The sequence below is a fragment of the Stegastes partitus genome, unplaced genomic scaffold (genome assembly GCF_000690725.1).
Source record: "Stegastes partitus isolate 25-593 unplaced genomic scaffold, Stegastes_partitus-1.0.2 Scaffold1261, whole genome shotgun sequence".
NCBI classification, from domain to species: domain Eukaryota; kingdom Metazoa; phylum Chordata; class Actinopteri; family Pomacentridae; genus Stegastes; species Stegastes partitus.
Genome location: NW_007578992.1, coordinates 183,858 through 196,134, shown reverse-complemented (window position 1 = coordinate 196,134; position 12,277 = coordinate 183,858). Strand labels below are relative to the sequence as shown.

At 42.5% G+C, this 12,277-nt stretch overlaps 1 protein-coding gene across 1 annotated transcript in view; it reads left to right on the top strand.

Moving 5' to 3' along the window:
* The first annotated feature begins 670 nt into the window (after positions 1 to 670).
* The window catches only part of plxnc1 (plexin C1), a 35,669-nt gene continuing 24,062 nt past the window's right edge, over positions 671 to 12,277 (top strand). The window contains exons 1-8 of the mRNA XM_008297956.1: positions 671 to 1,705; positions 2,549 to 2,671; positions 5,199 to 5,333; positions 9,828 to 9,855; positions 10,218 to 10,320; positions 10,609 to 10,684; positions 11,311 to 11,352; positions 11,447 to 11,580. Coding sequence (XP_008296178.1) covers positions 722 to 1,705; positions 2,549 to 2,671; positions 5,199 to 5,333; positions 9,828 to 9,855; positions 10,218 to 10,320; positions 10,609 to 10,684; positions 11,311 to 11,352; positions 11,447 to 11,580 — 1,625 coding nt within the window. The 5' untranslated portion in view covers positions 671 to 721. The remainder of the gene's footprint in view (positions 1,706 to 2,548; positions 2,672 to 5,198; positions 5,334 to 9,827; positions 9,856 to 10,217; positions 10,321 to 10,608; positions 10,685 to 11,310; positions 11,353 to 11,446; positions 11,581 to 12,277) is intronic.

Sequence of the window (12,277 nt, the reverse complement as noted above, 5' to 3'; positions counted from 1 at the left end):
CGGCTAACATTATGCATTTAAGAGTGGAGCCAAAGCATAGCTGTTTACTGTTGGGAGGTTATAAAAGCACAATGTCTCCAAGAACCTTGTCCTGTTCTGTGACAGATGTGTGTCTGTCAGAGCAGTTCCTTTTCCCCACAGTGTTTTACCAGCAAACCAATGCTGTGAGCACTCAGCGATGACGATAAAATGTAACACTGCTTATGGTGGAGTAGATAGTAAGAGCTACATTTTCTAATGTCCTAAATCATGCTTGTGAAAAAGAACTACTTTAGTGCACAAATATTTATCTGCATCTTGACTCCAGCGTATTTAAAGTTACCGATGTAAAGTGTGTAGCTTAAAATGTGATATTAGCAGTGAAACACTTGGAGTGTGTTACGGCTGAGAGCCGCTCGGCATGTGGTGGGGCCCAAAACGAAAGAGGGGTTAAGGGGAAAAACAGGTTTATTTAGGGAATCCAGGGGGTGTGGAGCATTAGGAGGCAGGTGAGGAATCCTGGGTGGGGGCGCTGGTTGTGGTGGTGGTGCAAGAGGGTGATTTTCCCGTGCAGGTGCTCGTGCAGAGATTCTCCGTGCTCGTGCTCGTGAGAGGGTTTCCCGTGCCGGGGCTTGTGTAGGGTTTTTCCCGTGCCGGTGCTCGTGACGGGGAACAATCCGTCTNCGGAGAGCGCAGTGCCATGCAGACCTTCAGTGTGTGAGTGTCCCACCGCTGCTACAACATGATCCTGCTGCTCGCTCTGCTTTCTGTTCTCTGGGGACAACAGGCTCGCTGCCTCCTTTTTGATGGAGACATCCGTCACCTGGCAGTGGCCACCAGCGGGGTTTACGTCGCCACAGACACCAAGCTGTACCAGCTGAGCCACGACCTGACTCTGGTCCGCAGTCTGAGCCAGAGAGGGATCTTGACGGCCGCGGACCAGCCGGAGAATGAGCAGTTTCACCGGGTTTCTGAGACGGACGTCTGGAACGCAACTTTCAGCGTCAACATGTTGCTGCCGTTTGTGGCGAACAAGTCCGTGTTCAGCTGCGGGGTGACCGACAACCAGTGCGGCTACTGCGAGGTTCTGGACCTGCACGACATCTCCAAGCTGCTGTACAGGGAACACATCCAGGTGGGACCGCTGAGGCGCAGCAGCGGCTCCGTCGGCTTTCTGCTGGATGTGAAGATGATTCCAACTGGGATTGAAACTTACATCCTGACTGCGGTCCAGCAGCGCAAAGACGAAACGAGTAGATGTAGATCTGACTCAGGAGCTATCAACCTTCATAACGCGAAACAGGGACAGAGCGGAGGAATATTTTCTCTCAATGACGGATTAGGCAAATATGTGATCGAGAGTCAAGGCGGTGTGGAGTTTGTGGACGGATTTCAGATCAGTTCAGTCATATATCTGCTCTCCAACGTGCTGCCACAAGGTGAGAGCAACAGAGTCCGTCTCCTTTGGCTCGAGGGCGAAACGAAAACGAAGATTATGAGGTCGATGCGGGGCGCGACTCTGAGTGCGTCTGATGGTGAAGGCAGCAGACTGCTGGCCTCCTCGGTCATCCCGGGGGAGCAGCCGGTGCTGTGGAGCGGAGTGTTCAGTGTGGACGGAGGAGAAAGCAACACGGAGCTGCTGGTGTTTGACATCAGCCCTGATGTGAGAGGACAGACCGACTCAAATCCAGACTTCTACCCTCCTGCACCCAAGCCAGGAGAGAAGGTGGGTCCACGTGTAACAGATAAACTATCACAGCAGTCCTGCTGCTAAGTGTTATGTTCTGTCTTTTTCATATTAACAGCTGCAGAGTGCTTTAAAAATACACGCAGGGTTACAGTAAGATGGAAACATAAATATGAGAGGGAACCTGCATCAGAACTGAGATAAAACTCAATTCAAGCTTCTTCATCATCTCAAACATTTCTACAAGGTCATTTCGAGCATAGAAAAAGTCAGTTATTGAAAGAGATGTCTTGTCTGTTGGTGATACGAAAAAGGAACGAGGTTCTGCTCAATGATGCTTGGCTTAACTAAAGCAAAAGTGGGATTTATAATGTTTTAATGTCTTTTAGAGATGAGAAATCAGATCATAAGTCTTCTGTAGAGATAGAGATAAAATATTTCAAATGCCAGTTATAACTGTACTCTCAAATGACCTCAATTAATTCATTATCAGTGTATTAGTTGTCTTGATGAAACACTGTTTGTCATGTTTGTCACCATTATGTGATTGTTTCATTGTCTTTAGCCAGTCAATCATTCAGTATTTACATTAGTTATGGTCAGGAAACTTGCTGGATGTGCTGCCCCCACAGGTGTTGAATTATAAACAACACACTACAGGTAAACAAAAATAACAATAACTGTGATGTGCACCCACACAAATGACTTTTGCTTGTCGCACCTCATATAAAATAAGAAACAAAACCAAATTAACATGACTCGTTTCACATAGCTGTGATGACTTGGCAACAGGAGTAGTGATGGGCTACTTCTATGTGAAGTTTGAATTTCCAGGTATTTATAAATCCTACATCTGATGATCGGCGTGTTTCTGCTTCTTAGCCAAAGACCCTGAAACCGAAGGCGGTGCTCTTCAGGCAGAACAACATGACCTCTGTGCTGGCAGTGAGGCACAAGGCCTGGGTGGTTTTCTTCATTGGGACGGCAGATGGGCAGCTCATCAAGGTGAGTGTAGAAAGTCAAATGCATCTGATACTGGGGGGGCGAAAGAAAAAAAGAAGTGCTTAGAATTCGTGTTTCGGAAACAGAGATGACATCCTGTGTAGAGGGCTTTCTGCTTTGTGCTCTTAATAAACTAGTGTCTATAAATGTCAACGTGACAAAGACGCAGAGAAGATGCTTCTTCACTCGTCAGTCTGCTGTGTCATGCTGTACACGTAGTTCAACTAAATGACACAAAAATTGTATTTTGTGTCCCGACATGAGTCCTAAAATTAACCTACCATGTAATTTTATTTAATTCACGCTATCACTGGATTTGATCTGATTGATTGTGGATGACATTTGTCTTTGGAAATCTTCACACCATCTTCTGCTGGCGCCAGAAACATAACGACCGACATCTCACATTATTCTGCTTTCTTCACTTCCTCCTCCGCTCCTCTATCACATCATCTCTTGTAGTTATTTCCATCTCCTCAATTAAAAACACTTCATATTCTGCAGAGACTCTTTATACGCGCTCGCTCACATGATTAGGGAACCGAGCAGAAGTCCGGGATAAACTCCGCAGCAGCTCTCTGCTCGGCACAATGGACTCTTTCATGCTGAGGTTACTTTCATGTGTTCATGAAACCCTCTCAGTGTATTTCTCACAGTTACGGAGCAGAAGAAGTGCTTTTCCATCGATTCACTGACAAATGCAGCTTGGAGTGGAAGACTATAGAGAGAAAATGTTGCAAGAATGACCAAGCACGTGTTGCCTTATCTTGCCAAAGATGGTAGTAAGATGCTGCAGCAGTGCGTGCAGTGCGGGCTTATGACTAACTGCACCACACAGACACACACAAACTAATGAAATGTGTTGATTTTGAGCATTTAAAGTTGATGTACCAAATGAGACATGTTTTTAAAGCGGATGTGGTGCCAAGGATTCTCTCGCATTGAATCGCAGCATTAAATAAGAACCAAAATGACCAAAGAGCAGAGTTTGCCACAAGCATGATCTATGAAATATTACTTTCCGACAACTACTTGTCATATCATGTGCCCGTTATTTTCATGAGATCGCATCTGATGTGAAACCTCACGTGGTGGGAGAGTATGAGTTCACTGTCATCATTCATAGTTTACTGGGTTGATAAATGAAGCAGGTCGAACCAATTTAAACTCATTTGGAAGCATAAAAGCAGAAGCTCAATGCAGACGCAGAAAGAGTGTTGTGACTAAAATGGCTGAAAAAGTCCACAACTTACGCGGGTGAGTTTTAGGCTGAAGAGGGTCACAGTGAAGACATCACCACCGCATTCCTACTTCTCCATTTACACTGACAGCACAAACACGGTTGCATCACATCCTGCATGTTGGTAAATGACAAAGTGAGGCAACACAGTGGCAGTGACAAAAACCATGTGACGTTTCTGACACATTTAAAAAAAAAAAAAGTTTTGTGTTGGTGTCAGCTTGTAGTGGTGTCTGAGGACAAAACAGCCTGTCCATTAGGAGGGACAGGCATCAGTGAATCGAGCTTTTCTCAACGGTCTTAGTGGATGCCGTCATTAGCTGGTGGTCAGACCTAAGAAATGTAGCTTGACTGCTACTTTTTTACCACAGCCATTGATTGCGGCAACATTTCTTTTCTTACCCAATGTTGTATCCGCTGTTGTGCTGCTATGAAAACTCAATGTGTATTAATCCAGTCTGCATCCCATTTACTCCTCATAAAGCAGCAGCAGTGGCCAGGTATTTAAGACTGTTTTTCAGCCACTTTAGCTGAACAAGTTATTTATTTAAAATCGAAATTGCAACTTTAAATAGTGCATTTAGAGAATCCTGCGATTTCGGAAATGTTATTAAACGTGTCTAACTCAGGGTTTAATCAGGATTTTAACTGCTGTGAAAGTGGTTGTACAAATCCATGCCGTTCTCCTTGTGTAACGGTCACGCTTTTAATGGTATCTCATGTGGTAATGCTCTATCATATGTTTTAAATCTATTACACGGTTAGTGCTGAACTGAAGCAGAACTTGAAACTGTTTAACTGTAAATAAAATTGCAATATCTGTCCATGACTGCGTGTGGCCACTGAAAGCCACATGATGAAGTTGTAGGGAAGATAAAAGAGACAGACTTATTTTTAGTCTATCATGAGATTTGTTGATAACAAACGTTTAGAAATATTTAAACCAACATTATGAAGCTTAACATGGAGTCATAGATAATGCAGGTTATCTACCAGGTCAAACTAACCTTATGAGCTCACAGGTGGTACTACAGTCTGCTGACTGTCCAACATCAACACTTGGTCATAAACAGAGGAACAAATGGATGAAATACATTTTGACATTTGCATTTTTATCGTTTTCTTATTTTGACATTTATCTCTTTTAACAAATGTCAAATCCTTTTGCTTCTAATTGGACAGAATTCACAATTTTCAGTTCAAACTTTAATATTTAACAGCACAGCAGCACAGTCTCTCAGGAACTTAACAAAGCTCCGTTGTTGTTGTTGTTGTTGTTGTTGTTGTCAGCTGGCTGTGGACAGGAACTATCGCAGCGCCTGTCCCACGGTGCTCTACAGAGTGGATGACGACCGCAAAGTGTTTCCCAGAATTCATCTGGATCAAGTGGATCAGAAACATGTGTATGTGCCATTTAGAAACCAGGTATTGATGCTCATATGATCCACTTCTCATTATGTCAGNCTGTGTGAAGAATTGAACCGGAGCCTTTAAACTTTCCCCTCATTGTGCTGCTACATGAAAACTTAATGGATCACAAAGGTCATGAATGCCTGCAAGCTGCAGAGTGATCCATCCAGTAGTTGTTGAGACAGTCAGTCAAAAGCACAGATGTAAAGATCATGATGATTCTAGATCTGCCTCACAGGCTGCACTGAAAAGAAGGTCAGACTCTGTGTTGGTGGCTGAACCATGTCGGTAGAACTTTCTATGGTTTGGTTGATGCAGACATCTTTTTTTGTGGAATATTTATTTTATAAGTTCAAGCAGAAATGATGACATGTGTGTTGCTTACTATAGATGTGAATGAGCAGCTCTCTCTTGGTCAGTTCTATATCTGAAACATCAATGTGTGACTCATGATCATTTTCCATTTCCATGGTCTGCTGTTAAGCATGATGTGTGGATTACTGATGCTGCTCACACACACAAGAAACGTCAGGACAAAGGGAAGCTTGCTCAACGATTCAGCTGACAACTAACGGACCTGAACTACTTTTCTCTTTAATGTCTCCTGTGCTGTGATAAAAATGTACATTTCTACCCATCAACACTCACGATAAAGTGTTGGTGTTATCTTTACACATTTCTCCAGAGTAAAATCTACAGTGTTTACTCTGATATACGAGTTAATACTCTGATTTTTAAAGAGTCACTGTCACTAAAGCTACAGAATAGGACATGTGAGTGTGAATGTACAAATGAATTCTGTGGTTTCTGGTTTGATCGCAGCTCTATTACCTCCTAAACCAACTTACAGTAAGTGTGTAACTGCATGTCTACAGGATGTACGATTCGGCCACATTTTACCAACGTGTTGCTAACATGCGCTGTCACGTGTCACCTGTAATAACTGACTGAATGGTTTGGGTGTTTAAAATGTTGAAAAGAGGCGATTATTATCACCTCATCTTAAAAAAACATTCCCATTGGAGAATCTATAGTTTTTTGCACTGTTGTTCAAACATTCTGACAGCGTTAGTGGTGTAGAAAAAGTCCACTTTTATGACTTCACCAGGTCAGACGTGATAAAACACACCAGCTGTCTGTGCAACAACACTTCTTGACAAACCACAGGAACAGACTAGAGACTGAAGTTGTCTCCTGTGTAGTTTGCAGTTTCGTGCCACAGACAGCTCTCTGTGGTCGAGTGCAACAAAATGTGAGAATGAAACAAGAAACAAACTGTTAGCCAGTGTCCATCGCTGTCAGCTCACAGCTCGATAACACAGTGCTGTCAGTGCAGAGGATGGTCTGGCTGGGAAACACTAACAGGGACTGATTTGCTTCTGGAGACAGCTTCAAGTGGATATTTAAGGAACTGCAGGTTGCCGCTAAAATAAATCTTCTGCCACATTTCGTTCAAATTACTACCAGTGTAGTAAAACCTACAGTGTCTATAGTCAGGGATCTTCAGTGCATGAAATGAACACGAGGAAAGAGCGTCTCAGTGCTGACACTAGATGTCACCATTGTTGTACTCTACTGAACATGCAAAAAGTTGCAGCCTATGTTTTAAATGGTGATCTGATGTTTGGAGGGCGAAGTGAACATGTCCTCTGATTGTTGAAGGGTTGAAAAGATCAGCTCATGTAGAGACATCCATCAAGGCTGCATTCTGCCTTCATGAGGATCGTCTATGTGACACTTATGCTTCTGCATCCCATTTGTTGAGGGAATGCATTAGAATCCAAAACTAAGGAAGTAGGTGGTGTTGTGTCAAAGTCTGTTCCCCCCTTCAACATCCCACATGGTGTGAGTCCATTTTTATTGTCTTCTGTGGCTGTTATACACAGACACAAAAAACACTTCAGATGTTGTGATGTTGGCTGCAAGAATTCATATAAGCATCTGACTAACTGAAGAGCCAGTGGATTGCTTTTATTAATGATGGTAATGTTACCACAACAACAGGAAAATGCTTCGTGTTTGCACATTGTGTAGCTAATGTGGCTAACATGACCATTAGCTTTGACTGTATGACCACAGGTCAGGCCTGTGTAAAGCTGAGGGACCTTCAGAGATTGTGGAAACTATCAGCCTGGTTTAGAACCAGTTAACCAGGACTGACTTTTATTGTGTTTTCATGTCACCTGCTGTGCTTCAGTGAAGTTTAGACTGAGCGGGTGTTTACATCTTTAGCTATTATTCTGGGCTCTGTGCTCACATGTGTTGCATTTTAATACAGCCGAATGCTTAATAAAGCTGTTCAGTTCCATTCTTTTCTTTTTCTGTCATCAGACAATGGAGCGAGTTTGAACCTGTGACTAAAACAACCTGTTAAGACTGCACGTTAAGCAGCAGTCACTTCAGAGCCATTCCCAAGCTGCTGCTCTGCTAAACTACTGATTTTGGAACCGCAATGTTGTCTGACAAACTAACAATACACATGAATTAAAAACGGCAGCTGTGCTTTTGAATTCTGCAATATTTCCATGTACAACGATTGGTCAGAGAGAAAGTTAGAGGTGATAGAAACTTCCAGTCTCGCACGCTCTTTCTGTGCTACGAAGCAGGATTTGGGGTTAGCAGGTAACTTCAGGTTTAACTCTGGGTTTCAGGACTGTGATCGTGGTTCACATAATCAAGGTAACTATGGAGATCATGCTGAACACCTAACCTGCTCCCAAGGTTATGTTCCAGATAATAGATGAACATTACTGTGATGTCTCTGAGGAGGGCGGGAGTTTTTAGAGCTGCAATTTCAAAGCCACCTCATCGTTCTGTAGGCCTTTGTATATCGATATAATCCTAAAAACAGAGACTGATGAAGCTCTAAATCCTCACACATCTTGATTTTAAAGACTTCTGTTAAACATACTTATTGGTTTGAATGTTTTTTTCTATATTTGTTCTCTTATTGCTCCCAAAACCATTTCCCACCACCAAGCAGAGGAAACAATAAGGCTGAGACTTTCTGACACACAAGAATATCACAGTGAATCTAAGATTAGGTTGTTGTGAGGAACATAAAGAGACTGCATCTGTAATTTAGTTATACAATCTTGTATTGCATGTTGATCATTTAGCTGAATGCTGACATCGAGGCAACTTAAACATGATCTAAACGTTCCTCACACTGTGCCTTATATGAAGTAGTGACATGGATAAACCATCACCAAACCTTTACACTGTCCACAACCTGTTGCCAGCTTTCCTTCCTGGTTTTGGCTGCAGCTGCACAACCAGACAGTTACAGTTTTACATTTGTCATTGGTTTAGGATTACAGTTACGTCTCCTGGTGGGAACCACCTCTTTCATGTGAACGCTCTCATAGGTAGATTCAGATTCAATGACTGGACTCATCAAGTTGATGANCCATATAGGCAAAAATCACTTTGACACAGCCACATCTGACAGCAAAATGCGTTATTTCATTCTTTTCCAACAACATTTTGGTCTCACAGCTGTCTGCGTGAACTGCAGCTGCCTGGCTAGCATTTACCTTCGCCTGCAAGGAAGGAGTTAAGCCTGACCAGTTTATGGGACTGATATCAGATAAAGAGTGGGTCAAAAGGAACATATTTTTGGATTAAAATATTTTACAAATTGTAAGTCTGTAATCACTGGCAATCTTTACATCAGTGCAAAACTAGGTTTTGAAAAGACAGCTAATCATCAGCATGCAAGTTGGATGAATTGTTCTGTTCCAAAATAAGGGTGTGGGGGGTGGAAGGGGGCGGCTAAATCATGTGCTGGTGCCACCAACTGCCCTTACTGAAAAAGTTAGTCTTGAGCCCAGATAAAAGATAACCATCAGAAAAGCCTTCTTCCAATCAGGTGCAGGCAGCGTTTGTAGGGCTGTAAGAGGGCGGAGCCTGTATTGGTTTTCTATAGGTGAGCACCTGTCAATCATATGTTGCGACACTGTCTAGCGCCCGCTATGGACACACACCATCACTGATGGCTCTTTCATTTGTGGTGTCTGACTTTTTGTTTGCACTTCTGACACGAACACAGGTAGGCGGGCTTGATAGGCACGCATCCCCATTGGCTATTGAGTTTTTGAGTGACAGCTCAATGCGTCATTGCAGCTATTGTTGCCAACTTAGCGATTTTGTTGCTTGATGTAGCAACTTTTCAGACCCCTTCAGCGACTTGTTTTTTAAAACGGCACCCAGCAAAAAATAGAGCAACGTACTGGACAAGCCTGAGCTACCTTCCATACAGTTGGATACCAGTCCCGCAAGCTCGAGGTTTTGCTTTCCTGTCATTAACTTATGTGTGTGGTGATTTCGTCAAATAATGTTATAAAATCTGGATCTTAGCAGTGCAGACCAGTTACAAATATGTAACAGATTCATTTCATTATTAAACTGCAATATATGTGAGCAGAGAGAGCAGGAAAGAGGCAAACAGATGAAAAAAGGCAGACATAATGACAATGAGCTGTTCCTTGAAAACATATTATCCAATAGAAACAAACCCCTGAAGAAACCTGCCCATGTGAGAGGGTTGTATCAGAAGTGCAAACGAAACGTCAGGCAGCACAAATGCAGCGTGACTGCAAAGTAGACAGTGATGGCAAAAGTCTGATTAGAGAGAAAGCAGCGGAGGAAACTGTATTCCTAATGTATCATATTATGGAAAAAGTAAAAGAACAACAGTTTACATGATTATACAAATAACTTGATTGCAAGATGCAGGTTTTTACTTTCCATTGACACACATGTGATTCCATATAGTTCCTTCAGTAGGATCTGACTCTAACACTTTACAAGTCCGTGTCATTATATGTTCTTACAACGCGTGTATTGCCAAAACAATGAAAGAACTTTGACATTCATGTCATTGATTTTGCTTTACAGGCCTTCTTGTCGTATTAAAGATGAGACTTGGGAAAACGCATCTGTTGGAACAACTGGAAGTCACCAACTGCTCTGGCATCAGTGGACCACCAAGTTCTGTTTTGTAAGTCCATTAATTTTTTCAAGAACTCAAAGACATTTGCTGGAATCACATCTTCAATAAGAGCAGAGGTTGAAGCTGAAGTGCACATTCAGTCAAGTGGATCAGTGTAGAAATGATCATGATTGACACAAGTTCATAAATCCTTATTGCTGAGACTCTTTCATCACCTGTCAGGACGTGTACGGTTTAGTGGTTTCTTTGTTTGTTGTGTTTGAAGCCACTGTGATCCATAGTAGTGGTTTTATTGTGGTTCTGATCACCACCAGCATGTGCTTGTTGTCTCCTCAGGTGCCAGCAGTGTATCAAGGCTGGATGTGGATGGAGCAAAAGCGGCTGTTCCTGGGCTAATGAAGGAGAGGGGAATGTAATGCTGCATGTTTTCTATGTCTATCAAATGCAGACTTTTCTACACTTCTTACATGTTGTACATGTGCAGCATCAATCTAACTTTGTCAAATTCTGAGACATTTGAAGATTGTGAAAGATATTCTGAAATTCAGATATTTATTATCTGCTAAAAACTGCTGTTCTGTGTACCACAGAATACAAACAGTACATGCGTCAGCACAAACAGTTACAAGATATCAAGCAGTTTGCTAGAAAGAGAAGAATTAATGAGAATTAGAGGATTCGTTTGTAATTTTCCTCACAAGCTCAGACTAAGTTATTCCTTTCTCAGCAGTACCAAACATGCATTGCTTGGAGCAAGACTGACTTTGTTCATTCAGATTTATTATAAAATTAATATTTTTTATTCTTATGCTTGGAATTGACCTTTATACTCAGCCTTGCCTCGTGGATTAAAGACTGGGTTTAACTTTGTTTAGAACAGAGAGAAAACAACTTCCAGCAACACCGAGACCATCCTGACTTTACATGCTGAGTAACTTCTTATGCCCACTTGTCGTTAACTCCTGGATCAACTGTAATAGTACCTGTACAGTGACTATCATGAGCATCTGCTGAATTTCTTCCTATTTCCTGATGCAGGACAGCGTTTGCCAAAAGATGGATTTCGGGAAAAACTTTTCTGTGAGTCTGAACCCACCTTATTCACATTCAGTAGAGTTTATAACACCAGCATTATTGTATTAAAGCTGGTTATTTGTGTGTGTTTTGCTGTCAGAGGCCAGAGATCTCCTCCATCACACCCAGTGTCGTGTCGTTCCACGGCAGAAACCATGCAACGTTGTCAGGTCGAAACCTCAGAGAAGTGAGCAGAGTGAGGATCCAGGGGGACCTGGACTGTACTCCACAAGAGTGAGGCACTTTACAGACAACCCTACAACTATACCTGTGGAAACTATAAAGCCCCTTTCAGACATGCACACCTTTCTGTTGATCTCTGAATGTGTTGGCGTCATGTCTAAATAGGCACCTCCGTGGTGACAGCAATCCTAATAGGTCGGACTTTGTAACATTTATATACAACTTTCAACCCAAGTCTAAACTGCATGTTGTCACATTAACAGGTTGGCATGTGCAAGCAACGTATTTGAGAGTTGCGTTAAGCGGTTTGGAGGCTTTTTCCACATTTCAGGACCAAAATTTAGTTCAGGAAGTCCTAAACATTTTAACACAGGGCGTTTCCCTTGAAAGTAAAATCTACTTGTTTCTCAGAATTGCAAATTTGAAAATTAAGCAAAGCTTCTTCTGTTTTCAGGTTTCAGAAATTTAAAGTTAAATATTTTTTGTTAAATAGTTTTGAATGATTGGAAGGTGGCTCGGTGGTTAGCATCGTTGCCTCGGAGCAAGAAGGTCGCCGGGTGGGGGGAACGGGATCTTTCTGCGTGGAGTTTGTATGTTCTCCCAGTGCAGTGTGGGTTCTCTCCAGGTTCTCCGTCTTCCTCCCACAAGGTCCAAAAACATGTGGAGGTTAATTGGTGATTCTAAATTGTCTGTAGGTGTGAATGTGAGTGTGCTTGGTTGTCTGTCTCTAAGTGTAGCCCTGTGATAG